Source organism: Bombus pascuorum, chromosome 11 (genome assembly GCF_905332965.1).
Source record: "Bombus pascuorum chromosome 11, iyBomPasc1.1, whole genome shotgun sequence".
In the NCBI taxonomy this organism is placed as follows: Eukaryota; Metazoa; Arthropoda; class Insecta; order Hymenoptera; family Apidae; genus Bombus; species Bombus pascuorum.
The window spans coordinates 6,670,574-6,684,085 of NC_083498.1; the positions used below are offsets into that span (position 1 = coordinate 6,670,574).

The 13,512-nt window shown below is 37.8% G+C and overlaps 1 protein-coding gene across 1 annotated transcript in view; it reads right to left on the minus strand.

The window, feature by feature from the left end:
• The window catches only part of LOC132911902 (homeotic protein empty spiracles-like), a 54,002-nt gene that overhangs the window by 21,693 nt on the left and 18,797 nt on the right, over positions 1-13,512 (minus strand). The window contains exon 2 of the mRNA XM_060968929.1: positions 7,298-7,470. Within this exon, the coding sequence (XP_060824912.1) occupies positions 7,298-7,470 (173 nt within the window). The remainder of the gene's footprint in view (positions 1-7,297; positions 7,471-13,512) is intronic.

Sequence of the window (13,512 nt, forward strand, 5' to 3'; positions counted from 1 at the left end):
ACTGCAGCGATAACAAAGAAGAGAAGAAGGGCCTCAGTTTCATATTTCGCCGTGCAAAAACAGAATTACTAAGCGAGGATAATTGGACGGGCCGGAATCAGGCTTGCCTAGCGGTCTAGCCCACGTAAAAACGAAGCACGAAATACGAGAGAAAATTGCCTTCGCTTTGCTTCCATCCTTTTTTGATATTACAGGGGGTCAACAAAATATTGCTACACTTTTTTCTCAAATATTTCTGCACGTTGAAGCGATAGGTTTAACGATATTAAGCAGCTACCTCCTTTAGTGTCTCTTAATTAATTGAAGGCCACCGAGTAAAATGATAAAAGTTGCATGGACGAAACGTTATTAAGAGATGCAAATAATCTAAGTTATCGTTCGGTACAATATACGCTGCAGAGGTCCATTAAATAAACTGATTTTTATGATTCGAACACAGATGGTCGTATAACTACTCGTAGTTCATTTTCTTCGGCTATTATAAAATTACATCTAGCGTTTAGGTAGAAGAAGAAACAGTTAGGGGAAAGATGTTGAGCAAATTCGTGGAATTGTCTTGTACAATCACAACGTGAATTCAATTCAATTGGATGAGATTCCGTGATACGAATTGACTGAGGGAAAATCACAAATGAAACGTTGCGCTAATGTAACGTCCCTGGCTAATTGGTTATAATATGGTTTGGCTAGTAATATAGTTAATAACATAGTTGGGGAAATTGTGAAAATAGAATGAAAATCCCCTGGTCAAATGGGTAATGCTAAGGATCATAACGGAAATAATAAGAATCAATTAAGTCAGGGAAGTTACTGGCTTCGTTAACTTCGAATCTATTGATCGTTAACTTTGTCTGAACTATTGGTAACCGTTTAACAAGAATTTAACGATGATCGAGATAACACGAAGCAATTAACTATCTCTCCTTCCATAACGCTTAGAATGCAAAATAGTTAAAAAAGTCCCCGATGTAAAAAAAAAAAAAAAAAAGAAAATACATGTTATGAAACTGCGAAGAAATAATAAATTCTCATTCAAATTTCGCAACGGCGGAAAGTAAAATCGCCGAAACGTAGCGTCTTGTATCAACGGTGGAAAAGCCACTGTTACTGGCCTCATTAACGTTTACTAATTGCCTTTTATCCGTCTCTCGACGCTTGTTAACAAATCCTTACCTATTAACATGCAGCTAACTTAATGAAAGTTTAACAACGTTAACGATAACAATCTCGCAAAATATGGTCATAGGGATAGTTATTAGCGTGACCATAACTTTATTATAATAACAGATCAACGTTGTAAAATCATCAACAGTAGTCCTGAACAACACGTCTGGACGTTCCCACTGAGAACCTCGGACATATTTTAATTAAAGAATCGTGTGGAGGAGGCACCTTGGTAATTAGAAGCCATCGAGCTTATCTTTTCATCACCGCGTCTTTAATTTTGGATTTTAACAGTAATTGTCGGGACGACGTTCTGTGATATTTATCGATGATTTATAGTACGACCGTTTGAATTTATTGAAAGATACGTGCGGTGAAAGTTTGTTGTTGGAAGATTAGAAAAACAGTTCGGATTTTACGTGATAGGAGATCGACAAAAAAGGATATTCAATTTTCAAAAGATTCTAACTTCGATAGGAAAGTAACGTTGATTGCTCTCAGATAACAAATTTCAGATAGTTAATCCCCTGCTACGTATGATAAATTCGAATTACGGGTCTTCTTTTTCATTCTATAGTTTCTATAAAATCATAAAAGCAGAATGATATAGCCACGTTTATTGAAACGTAATTCAACATCTTTTTACTGTATTCTGTGAGTGCGACATATTGACCCCCGGAGTCATTGATCATGGGAAATTGCATTGATCTCTTTTCTAACTTAAGATAGAGGTCAGCGTATATATTTATGTTTCATAACGCTACTGTATAAGATTTACAAGCTTATAGCTGTATCGCTATTTTATCTGTAATTTAAAAATCTCTATTTAAATTGAGTTTCTTTAACATCGCTCGGCAATCTACCCATTAGTCACTAAAATCATGCCGTCATCACGCAATCGCTAAAGACCACTAAATCAAGCTCTTAATCGTTAACTCATTAGAGACTAAAGTTTCAAACGGCAAAGACTTGCCCGTAAAATGGCACCACGCACCTAACCATACATTTTATCAAACGTTTCCGCATTTACTCTCTCTCGCTCCCTCTCTTGAAACGGATAAAATAATCAGGAATCGAGAAATTTTCAGACGTGACTGCTAAATCAAACACCATCGGTGGTTCACAAATAGCGATTACGTCTGTCAATTATCCACCAGCCATGGAAACTGTCGTACATCTAAATTTAAAGGAAAATTTTCTCTTCGTGCCAAACGAGATTGCGATTTAAGTCGAATTGCGCGTAAGATATTCGTTGGATAATTACGAGGCTAATCGCACGTAATTAGGGACCTAATGAGGGCCACAGGGTCGCGTGTAACTCATGCTCCGCTTTATGAATGTTAACAAGCGAGAACAAGCGGTTTGGCGCGCTTATGCGAGTATACACGCGATTCGCCTTTGGTGAATTTGTATAGTCGTTGTACGCCTGTCTTGTTTAACTATCAATTTTTTTTCTTCTTAATTCAGACTGCATCTTTTATTATTTCCTATAATTTGGATCGTGTTATTTTAGACTGTAGATTTAAATCTGTGAATAGGTTTGCATAATATTCGAAGCGAATCGAGTAAGATTGAAACAAGTTTTACTAAAAGTTTGTAGAATGCGAAAACTTTCGCAATAAACGACGATATTGCTACGAAGGAATGATTTTTCGAGTATCAATGATAGTTTGCAATATTCTGTACATTAGCGTAATGTGACAGAAATATTCGAAAAAAAGCACACGTGATACTTCATAATATAAAGCTATTTATATAAACGGGGAATAATCCAGTACGTTTTTTGATTTCAAAGAAATATGAAAAAGGAAAAGGTATTATAACGAAGAATTTAATCAACCTCTGATATTTTCGTTCCTTTCGTTCAAAGAAAAATAGGAGATTGTCTAGAACGGTATAAGTATATGTATACCTCCGACTTGAATAACAGATTTGCTCTTAAGTAGCGTTTGTAATCCTACAATCTGATTTTTCTATCTGATTGCCAGTTTTATTATTTTCCTCTTCGATGAATCAGATAATGAAGTACAACCAGTGATTAACGTCCGACACTGTGTTGTGAATAAGCATTATGCAAAATACACATCAATTACCATCAATTGTTTCTCGTATCTTAAATTAAAATAATAAAGTAAATTTTCTAAGAAAGAAATTACCAGAGGTTCGATCGAAAATTATCGAAATTTTTTCCCCTTGAAAAGTTCATTCGCTCGGCCGTAATGACTAATAAACTGACTCAAATGTTTGCTTTAGTTATCTTGCATAAATAGCGAGTTCGCTTAATAAGTTTAATTAACGAGCACGAGTTAAGCACAGGCTTGTAAAACGCGCAACACGCAACCATCTATGTGCGGTGTTTAGAGGGTCACTAAGTGCCACTTGAACTTGTACCGTTCCACGTTAATTGCATCTCAAACATAACCTTAACGACGCGATCATTCTTCCTCGCCCCTGCTTTGCGTAATTACGCTCCCAGAAATTTTTATCTCACAAAATCCTACGTATCTTGTAGATGCTAGAAAATTTTTATGGGACAAGCAACAACGAACACGGTCCAATTTCAATCCCAAATCTGTCATCCTGAAACCTACGTATTCATCGAAATTCCTTGAAACTTTCGTCGAAGAGAAAAAGTTCCAAAGTCGTTAAAAAAAAAAACTTCTACAGATCGAACTCCACAGTTTTATACAGTTTCGTAGATTTATATAACCGCGGAAGATTCAAATTTCTACAAATAAAACAGAATTTGGCCTAATTTCATTCGATTCTAAAATCTATGTCAAATTCTGGACGCCTGTACAATTCGCGAGAAATTGGAATTTCTAAAAGTAAAACAAGCCCTCTAGCTAACTCGATTTAATCCCAGTCCAAAATCTTGTGCATTTATATATTGCAAATTGTGGAAGATGAAAATTTCTACAGGTCAGATACCATTTAAGGTTATACTACACCTCGATCCGCTGAAAATCTACATCGCCCAAACCCGATATAATCTTTAATCGCGAGAAGCCACAAATTTTCCCCGCGAGAAAGTTTCTATTTCCCATTAGCGGAAAATTGTGGGCGCGGAGGAAACAAGGGGCCAAAGTCGAGGACGCGGAAGAGCGAAAGCCTGTTTCCACCGTGACACCAAGATGGCGTCGAGTCGCTCTCCTCCATTCTCCCGGCTTAAATTCACAATACCACCCCGCTACGCTCCCCTTTACGCTTGCCCTCTCCCTTTTTTGAACCGTGTTACGCCCATGGAATACGTAACGCGACGCCTGTCCGTGATATATGCACGTAATGCATCTGGATCGTGCAGCAACACGCACCACTTTACACGAGCTTGTGCATGCACACAGAAAAACAGAAGCACAGCACGCACCACCCTAAAATTCGCCACCCCTCGATCGGCTATTAGCATATGAAACCTCTCGTTACTCGCTCCTGCCCCTACTTTTTCGTACGTTTCGACCATTAAGGGAACGAATAAAGGCCACTGCGCGTTCCTCTGCATCCATGAAAACTGGCTTAAGGCCTGCTCCGGAGGTAGATGTAGAGATACTTTGGGAATTATGGGGTGTGATGAACGCTGATTTGTGAAACTAGTCTCGGAAACCGGTGTCAGATCGGTTTCGTTGCTGTATGAAGTTTCTATAGTAGGTTGCAAGGTGAAGATTGATTTAAGTAGAGAGGAGGTTAGGTGGCAAGATAGGATCGAAAGATGGTGGAAACGGGAACTTAAGATTTATGGGCCCTTGTTAAGGCAGATTACGCCTCGAACGCTTCTGCGATATTATAGATGAAAAGTTTTTGTGTTGAAGGACTGAGTTTAGAGCGATGCATTTTGGGTTAGCGTTAAGGTAAAATCTTATTTAGATTAGGCTAGATGTTAAATCCCTCTACCAAATTTGGTACCGTATCGGATTAATCGACGAACCATATAGAATTATTTTCAAGGAAAACCTACAAATTGCGTCATAGTCATTTTCCTTTGATTCCTGACGTTAAACTTCACATGTGCCTCCCTTTAATCTACCACTTTATCGAATTAATCAACGACTGACATGATTGTTGAAAAAATCCTTCACTATGGTGTCAGAACGCGAAAGGGGAATCTTTACATTTTTCCGCGATACTCTGCACAAAATTTCAAATTTTGCTATTAAAACTCGCACAAACATGCGCTTAATTTCCCACTCAGTTATCAAAATAGTCGAAGAATAATGGAATTGTTGGAATAATGGAATCGAGACACGGATGAACCTTAAAAGACTTGGAGCATAATACAAAGATGGAAATTGAAGAAATTCAGTGACATTGTGCACGCGGCTTTAGATGCAGTGCGTGAGATAGCCGCGGAATTTTGTCCACGTTCCCGATAATTGAATAGCCGTTCTCGTTAAACGGAGTAATTTGATGCCGGCTGAACTGCTTCGCGCCCTTGCATCCGACCGCGTTGTAATTACGGTTCTAATTGCCGGGTAATTAGCCACGACGCTCGGTTCGACCGTGCCTAGCAGATCCTTTACCTGACGCGAGTTTTCATTTTTTTCTCCGTTTTCTGTAAACCGTTTTGACGGAAATAATTGTTCTCCAGCGGCGAGATGCCCATCACCTCGTCTTCTATTCCTACCCCTTTAACTTACTAATTACCGATATTTAATTGCACGACATTCGATCTGATCGCAGCCAGGCTCCGTGAAATTGCGCGAAATCCATCAAATTTCGATTTTCTCTTCTTTTATGACAGAATTCTAATTTTTTTAATGAATTTGGAAAGATTTATATCGAGACGAGTGCCACTTCTTCCTTAGAATTCACCTAACGTAAGCTAAGGATTGAAATCGTTATCGAAGTTATAAACAATATATGACGATAAAATAGTTATAAATTTTTGTTCTCCAGAATTTATATTCAATTTAACAGATCGTTATTACTGTACAAATATTTATGCAAATTCCTATATTTGCGAACGAGAAAAACTTCAATACTTCATTCGAAAGTACTATGGTAACAGGATTGTGAGTAGGTGAACATTTTTCCAGCTGCTATACGTCAGTGAAACGAAAACTGTCGATCATCTGTCATGCAAAGATTATAAATAATTCACCGCGCTACTACACGACATAGATATAGAACACAAGCTTTTTAAAAAATCGTTTAAGTATTTGCTTAGAATTAGGATTACCATTTGTAAAATTACTTTAAACACACTTGTAACAACATTTTATCCTACACATTTATTACAACACAACGTCTCCATCATCGCCCATTGTAAAATATCAAAGTACCGATTAATTTAAAAAAAAACGTTGAACGTATTCTGTTATATCAAACATGCAGCCAAGATTTAATTCTTTACGCAAAAATGAACAAGCACACTTATCTCGCCAATATGTTTCGGATTAATTAAATAACAGAGAATCGTTAAAAATTACAACTAAAATTATAATTAAAATTAAACTTCTTCGATTTATTACGTCTTTTATTATTATTTTATTATTACGATCAACGTATACGTTTGTATATTTATGTTATACACCTTTTTACGTAACTGGGGTCGCGTGTAACGTTCTATTTAGTAGCCGACGAGAAGAGTCTTTCTTTTGGCAAGATCCCCAAACATTTGTTCAATTGCCGACTTTGTTTGCAATTGAAATCATCATAATATCATTATAAAAACATAATATAAAAGCGTAGTTAGGTGAGTTTTCACAAGATATAGCTTTTAGCGACTTTAACTGCCTTTCACTTCAAATATTGTAAACACGGTTTCGAATAAACGTTTTAATTATCTCGGTTTAAAGTAATTTATCAATTTTACTTTCGCGCTACGGATCGCACGGGTCGCGGGAAGTGACACGCGCAAAGCTTTCCCGAAATAGGGTGGGACGAATAGGAAAGGTTTAAGAAAGGCTGCAGCGAAGAATCGGATATTTTACTTTGAATATTTTATATACACTTGCAATCGTTGTGCATTTTCTACGTACTTCGAGATTTCCCATAAGTGCGTAAACATTTGCGGTCTACGAGGTTCTACGTAATGCTTCGAATTACTATCGATTTAATATAAGATCAATACTAACACTGTGCGACAAAAATATGGAGCGCAAAGGGTTGATTCTATGGAATAGGCGGAGGATGTTACCTGCGTTTCCGTCAACGAGAGCGCCTGCGCCAGCTGCTTCCTCTCCGCACCGACGACGTAGTGATTTTTCTCGAACGCGTGCTCCAGCTTGAGCAACTGACTGGGGCTGAAGGCCGTCCTTATTCTCTTCGGCTTCCTGAATGGCTGTAGAAGAAAGCCTGGTATATCGGGGCCTGGAATACGCGCAAGAAACCCATGAATTAGTCAGTGTCGCGATTCGACGTTTAACTGGAATTCCCTTTTCCTTCCTTTTTTAAAGGAGAAATTGATACTAGTTAACTTTAAATTACTCGGATCTCTCTCTACTCAATTTTTATTGGAAAAAATTTCGTCAATTATACACCGCGGCGGAGACATTGATAAATATTCTACAACTTTCTCAGATGATTTGAAAGCCTAGGTCAGTAAAAAAAAATTTGGCTCGAAGATAAACGATCCAGTTCTCTCGTGGAAGATTGAATTGCGTACAGACTGTATATTAACTTCTGCTACTTACATTAAGCACGCTATTACTTTACTCAAGCTCTTACTTCTAACTTGGATTCTTCTAACTTGAACAAAATTCCCATTTTTCGAAGATACCCCCACTACAATTTCCATTCCATGTACTTAACTGTCCAGGTACCTTAGAAATTCTACTTCTATTCATAAAATTCAAAAAGTCGGAAAATGAAAGGTAAAAAGATTGAACGTAACGAAAAACAGAGAACGAAACACCAGGAACCTAATGAAAATACAAAGCACAAGGAATAGAAAACTTGCAAGAGCAAAGAAATTTTTGACGTAACGAAAGAAAATGTTGTATTACATTAGATAACGCGATTCAGGGAAAATTCATTAGGCGGCAATTAATTTTTAAACGACGCTCATCATTGACGTTGTCCACACGTCGTCACGAACGAACGACACGCAAGCTTCATTCGCTCATAAAGAGTCAGTGAACAATGAGGGTGGGGAGGAAAGGAAAGAAGAAAAAGAAAATGAAAAGAGGAAAAACGAGAAAAACGGACACGAACTGCACGAGCCGCTGGCTACCTAGAAGTCCGCTCGCTCGGTAATTGAGTATTCCACCTCGAAAGAGTCATGTCGATCGACCGATACCTACGTCTGCCGGAAGTCGGCCGGGGATACTTTGCCGGGAAAGCTCGGGACGATAAATCGCTCGATTCTCTCGACCAGCGGGTCCCAGCTATCCCGAGCTACTTTCCGACCTCGATCGAATTCGATTTCGCTCTTTTTATCCCTTTTCGTTTCGCCAGCTTCCATTCTCGATTATGTAACCGTGATTAATATCGTCGTACGATTCGATTATAATATGGTGACTTAACTTTCGACCTTTAATATTGTAGAAATCTTTATTATGCGATAAATTAATCAAATCATTAAGTTGAATACGATTGTAGAGGAAAACTTTTTGAAAGTAATAATTTCTATTTGGAAAACGTAGAAAGAGCAAGTTTTCGCGTGTTCGATAATAATTCAAATTGAATTATTAGAAATTCGTGTGGAAGATTATGCGCTTGCAGGGAAATCCAATATCAATTCAAGTAATACCTAGCAATCGTTAAAAGAGTAAATAAATGCAGAGGAACGATCAGTGTATTTAATATTTAAGATCAAAGGATATCTACGTGAATCATCCGGATAAAACTAGCATCGGTGTATAATTCAAACAGATTAAACATCACACTTCAGTGAACGCAAAACTCCTCGTTATTTCTAAATGCGATTTAATGTAGATTTCGATATAGTATGGATTTCTCGAAATTCGCCAACGTCTAGAATCGAATCTAGAGCTTTATACGAAGAAAGAAACGGAGCATAAATAATTTACAAATTTAAAACGATGAAAGAAAATTTTCACATTACCAACGCAGCATTTTGTACGATAAATCCGACAGAATATAAAGAATTAAATCTTTCAACGCATTACGTGCAAATAGGTAAATAAACGATTAAAAAAGGAGAAAATAAGTATAAAGTGTGCTATAACTTTCAAAGCGCACGATCGATCATCGAGAACCTGTCGATGACTGACAATCGTTGTTTGATCATGCTACATGATCATGGTGGCATTGTTTACAAGCGGCCAAGGCAAGATCTATCAAGGATATGCGTTTAGACCTGAGATCGTAAGGAACGTACGAAGCACGTGGAAAACGCGTCTTATTTAAGCCAGCGCGTGCATACGTGATGTGGCCATTAAAGCGGTCTCTTTTCTACCTCGACCTTCTCGATCGAGAAACGCGCACCATGCGTGCGACTTAAAGACCCAGTTAACATTTCATGCGTTTGCATGGCAATGCGACTCCTCGTTCGATCGATCGGCAGCCCGTGAACTGAATTAGCTCTTAGCTTCCTTTTGTTCCTGTGAATAGCGGCTGAACACGTGTCGCGATTACTACCATCAATTATTTCAATCAATTACTGAAATCAGTGATATTTCCTCTTGTCCTCGAGATTCTACGTCTTTTTATCAATTTACATTAATTTCCCCTTATTCTTTTCTTTTTACTTTATATCGTATTTTTGTGGGAAGTAACTGGGTTTGCTACTTCGAAATTCTTCCCTCGTTCTTTCTCATGACAATTGAAATAATGTTATGTTTACTCTAACGCTCAACGTTCAACATTGACGTTCATTCAAAGTATAAAAGTCCAAAGTCTGGAAACTAGCGCTTAAGTGAAAATGTTACTCGATTGTTTTCTCGAAATTCCCTTCGATGTAAAATCTAACGTTGATACAGCGATTAATAGGAATGAAACGCGATAGACAAATGAAATGTGAGTAGAGGAAAATAAATCCATAAATATGTAGCTTTCATATGATCGATGTTTAGTGTTTTAGATGTTGAATTTTTAATTCTTTGAAATTTTATTCAGACGCCAGTTGCAAGATAATAGATACCCTTCCTTCCATGAAATTACGATTCTACGCTGTTCGATGCTTTTATCCATTTTAAAGTTTCAAGAATCGCGAGGAACGATGAAAAATGTTCCCGGTATACTTAAGACCACTATTACCAGCTCATTAATTATTCCTTGGTAAGAGGCGATACAACCAGGCAACAACGAGCACGAAGGCCCCGTCGCATTAAACGCGTCGATTAATTCGAAATCCACGCGAGTCGCGATTCGATAATCTATTAATAATTGCAGTTATTATTCGATAACATCTGACTGATCATTAACGTCGTTATTGCGTGAAAAGTTGTTGCACGGATGGATAGAAACGTTAATACCTTGGTCGTGACTCTATTTTCCAGAAACGTCACCTTCTGTCGATGCGAACGGACAACTTCTCCTAACCATTCGATGATTAATCGACGATTAATTGAAAGAGAAGAAGACGATCGAAACTTGATAAAAACTAATTACTTTCTCGATCGTCAGATCGTTAACCAACCATATGACGTCTAAATATATACGACGTAAATCGATTTCCTATTAATTTCAATTAATGAAGTTATTCGAGTATTATATATATAGAACGTGTGAGATATTTGATAATTTTGAACATGTTTTCTTAGAATCGAGTTATGATCAGAGCATTGAGGCAATGTAATTTATAATTTATCGGACGTAGAAAATGTTTTTGCGATTTTAGTCCCCTACTCTTCTTCGTTCGAATTCATATTTCTATAGATTCGTTTAATTTTGAAAATAAGCCTTCCCTTCGTATTTTAACTAAATGAAGTTGATGATATCGCTAAAACGATTTACTTTATTCTCAGTGACAATGTAGCGATACTGTCGTATGAAGAGCGATACACATCACAGATGTTTGATATACCACCACTTCTCAGTGAGTATATTTCGAAGGTTTGAGATACAGAAACAATAAAAATTACCTATCGAATCTAAACAATAAGAAAATAGTAAATCAGAAATTAAGTGACAAAAATGAGAAATATTTTAATATTTAGAGATTGATGCGCACAAAGTCGCACGAAATTTGAGACTAGAAACACAGACTATTTTTCCATAACTAATAATTGGCCTTGTATATAAACGGTTAATAAGTGTCAATCCTAATTTGTAATTATTTATATCGAATACAATACTCGGTTTAATCTCGTTTAATATTAAACGGCCGCTGACTCATAAACAATGCTAATATATATGTAGTATATGTTATAAACATATGTACATAGTCAATGTACTATATGTAGTTAACTACATAATGATGACATTCACAATGCATAGTTTCTTGGTATCGCAGAGTTATAAGAAAATTATGGTTTAACCTCCTTCGATAGTCGCTATTTACGACGGATCTACGTGATTCTATCTGATAGCGATAGTCAAGTATCTTTGATCGTCAGCTTACGATTCAATTACAGAGTAGAAAGTTTTTTACGCAGATGTTTATTCATTTAAATAGATAGAAGAGTCTATAGCCGAAACACGGTTATTCTACGAACTTTCTACATATCGTCGTGCCTTCTTTTAGCTCGGCTCATAAAACTCGCAAACAATACCTTTCAAGGATAGATATTTTCTACCTTTCGTAATACTATCATTTTCAAAGAAACGGAAATTAAATGAAGTGGCAATTAAATACGACCAAAGGAGAGTCCACAAGAGCGATGTTATCGTCGACATTCAGAGTTCTCGACATTATCATACGCGCGAAATCCTCGAGAGGATCAACATATATATCGTTGCTTGGCACTGATAGTGGCACAATTGAAAAGATGGAAATTTTCTAAGAGAGATTCTTTAAAATTTACAAATAAGTTTTCGCGAGACATTTTAACGACATCGACACAGGGTATTCTGCATTATTCGTGAAAGCAGTACGACTTTGCACTTGTGGCGTCACAAAACAAATAAAGAGGAGCCGGTGTTGTAAAACTAAGGTCACGTTGATAGCGGCATACATGAATAATAATTTTCCCCTCTGACGCAAAACTGGCGGAATTATAAATATACCGTTTTACGTGATAAAAGTAGAAACATAATGCAGGCCTTCTATTCCATAAAAGCGAATTCGAAGTTTATTCTGTTGTGCTATTATCAGTGCCAAGAGCCGATATAATGACAATAGAATATTCAGAATCCCGAGTATCGACTACAACATTGACGATAACAATCATCGTCCGAGCGTACTTTTAAAGTTCCAAGCAAAAACCCGTCCCCTTTCGCGCCATAAAATTTACAAAATTTAACAACTACACTAGAAACTATTCTAAAAGAACTATATACTAAAATCTTCCATCCCTCGATAATTCATTCTCGAAACAAATAAACTATCCAAAGGGGAAGCACGTAGTAAATATAAAAATCGAGACTTCCAGCCAAAGAATAAGAAAAATTCTCCATCGCCCTCTTTCCAACCGAAAATTTATGAAATTTCTCCAACTACCCGACTCAAATTCCTCTATTCCAGAATATCTCGTACTCTCCTCAACCCTCAGATGCACGCTACACCTGCAGCCATATTAACAAATCCGCCACGAAACGGACTAGAACCCCGCCTTATCGAGTGTATCGCGGCGGAATTTGCATCGGGTCCGTTTACGGTCGCGTTAGCAACAATTAAAAACGCATTAGCGTCGGGGTCGACGTTTGCTTGGACGATTCACGTAGCTCGGCGAAACGTTTGAAACGCCGTTGGTCGCCAGCTCTAGCGAAACCAAAGGGAAAAAACGACAAAAGAAGAAACGAAAAAGAGAGAGAGAGAGAGAGAAAAAAGAAAAATATAAAAAGAGGGGGTAGGGAATCGGGGTTATAATTTGATACGTTCGCGATTTGGTCTTATTTTTGAGTAATTTCGAGTCGCTCTGGGCGGCTCAGCTGCGCACAGCCAAGCTTCCCGTAATTACAGGCCGTCTAGCTTCTCTTCGTCGTTTCCCTTCGCCCTCGTTCTCCAGAACCTTCGCTCCTCGCCCTTTCCTTCGTCCTCTTCTCCTGTTTGCAGAGAACCGGGAGAGGCTTGGGACGCCCGTGGGCGACGTCTAGGAAGCGCCTAGAGATTCGCTAACGACGCAACAGGAGAAAAGTGTAGGTCGAGGGAAACGGTGAACGAATGGAGCAACCAGGAATGGCAAAAGATTTTGAAGCCCTTGAAGACGATGTTGAACGAGCAAGACGTTTTGCGGAGAGGAGATACCGCGAAGGAGAAATGTTAACGTTAAATAATGGGTAGGTGTTCTTGCGGAATGATCGCAGTGAAAAACACATTCCAGAGACGTTTCAATGGAGAAGAATATA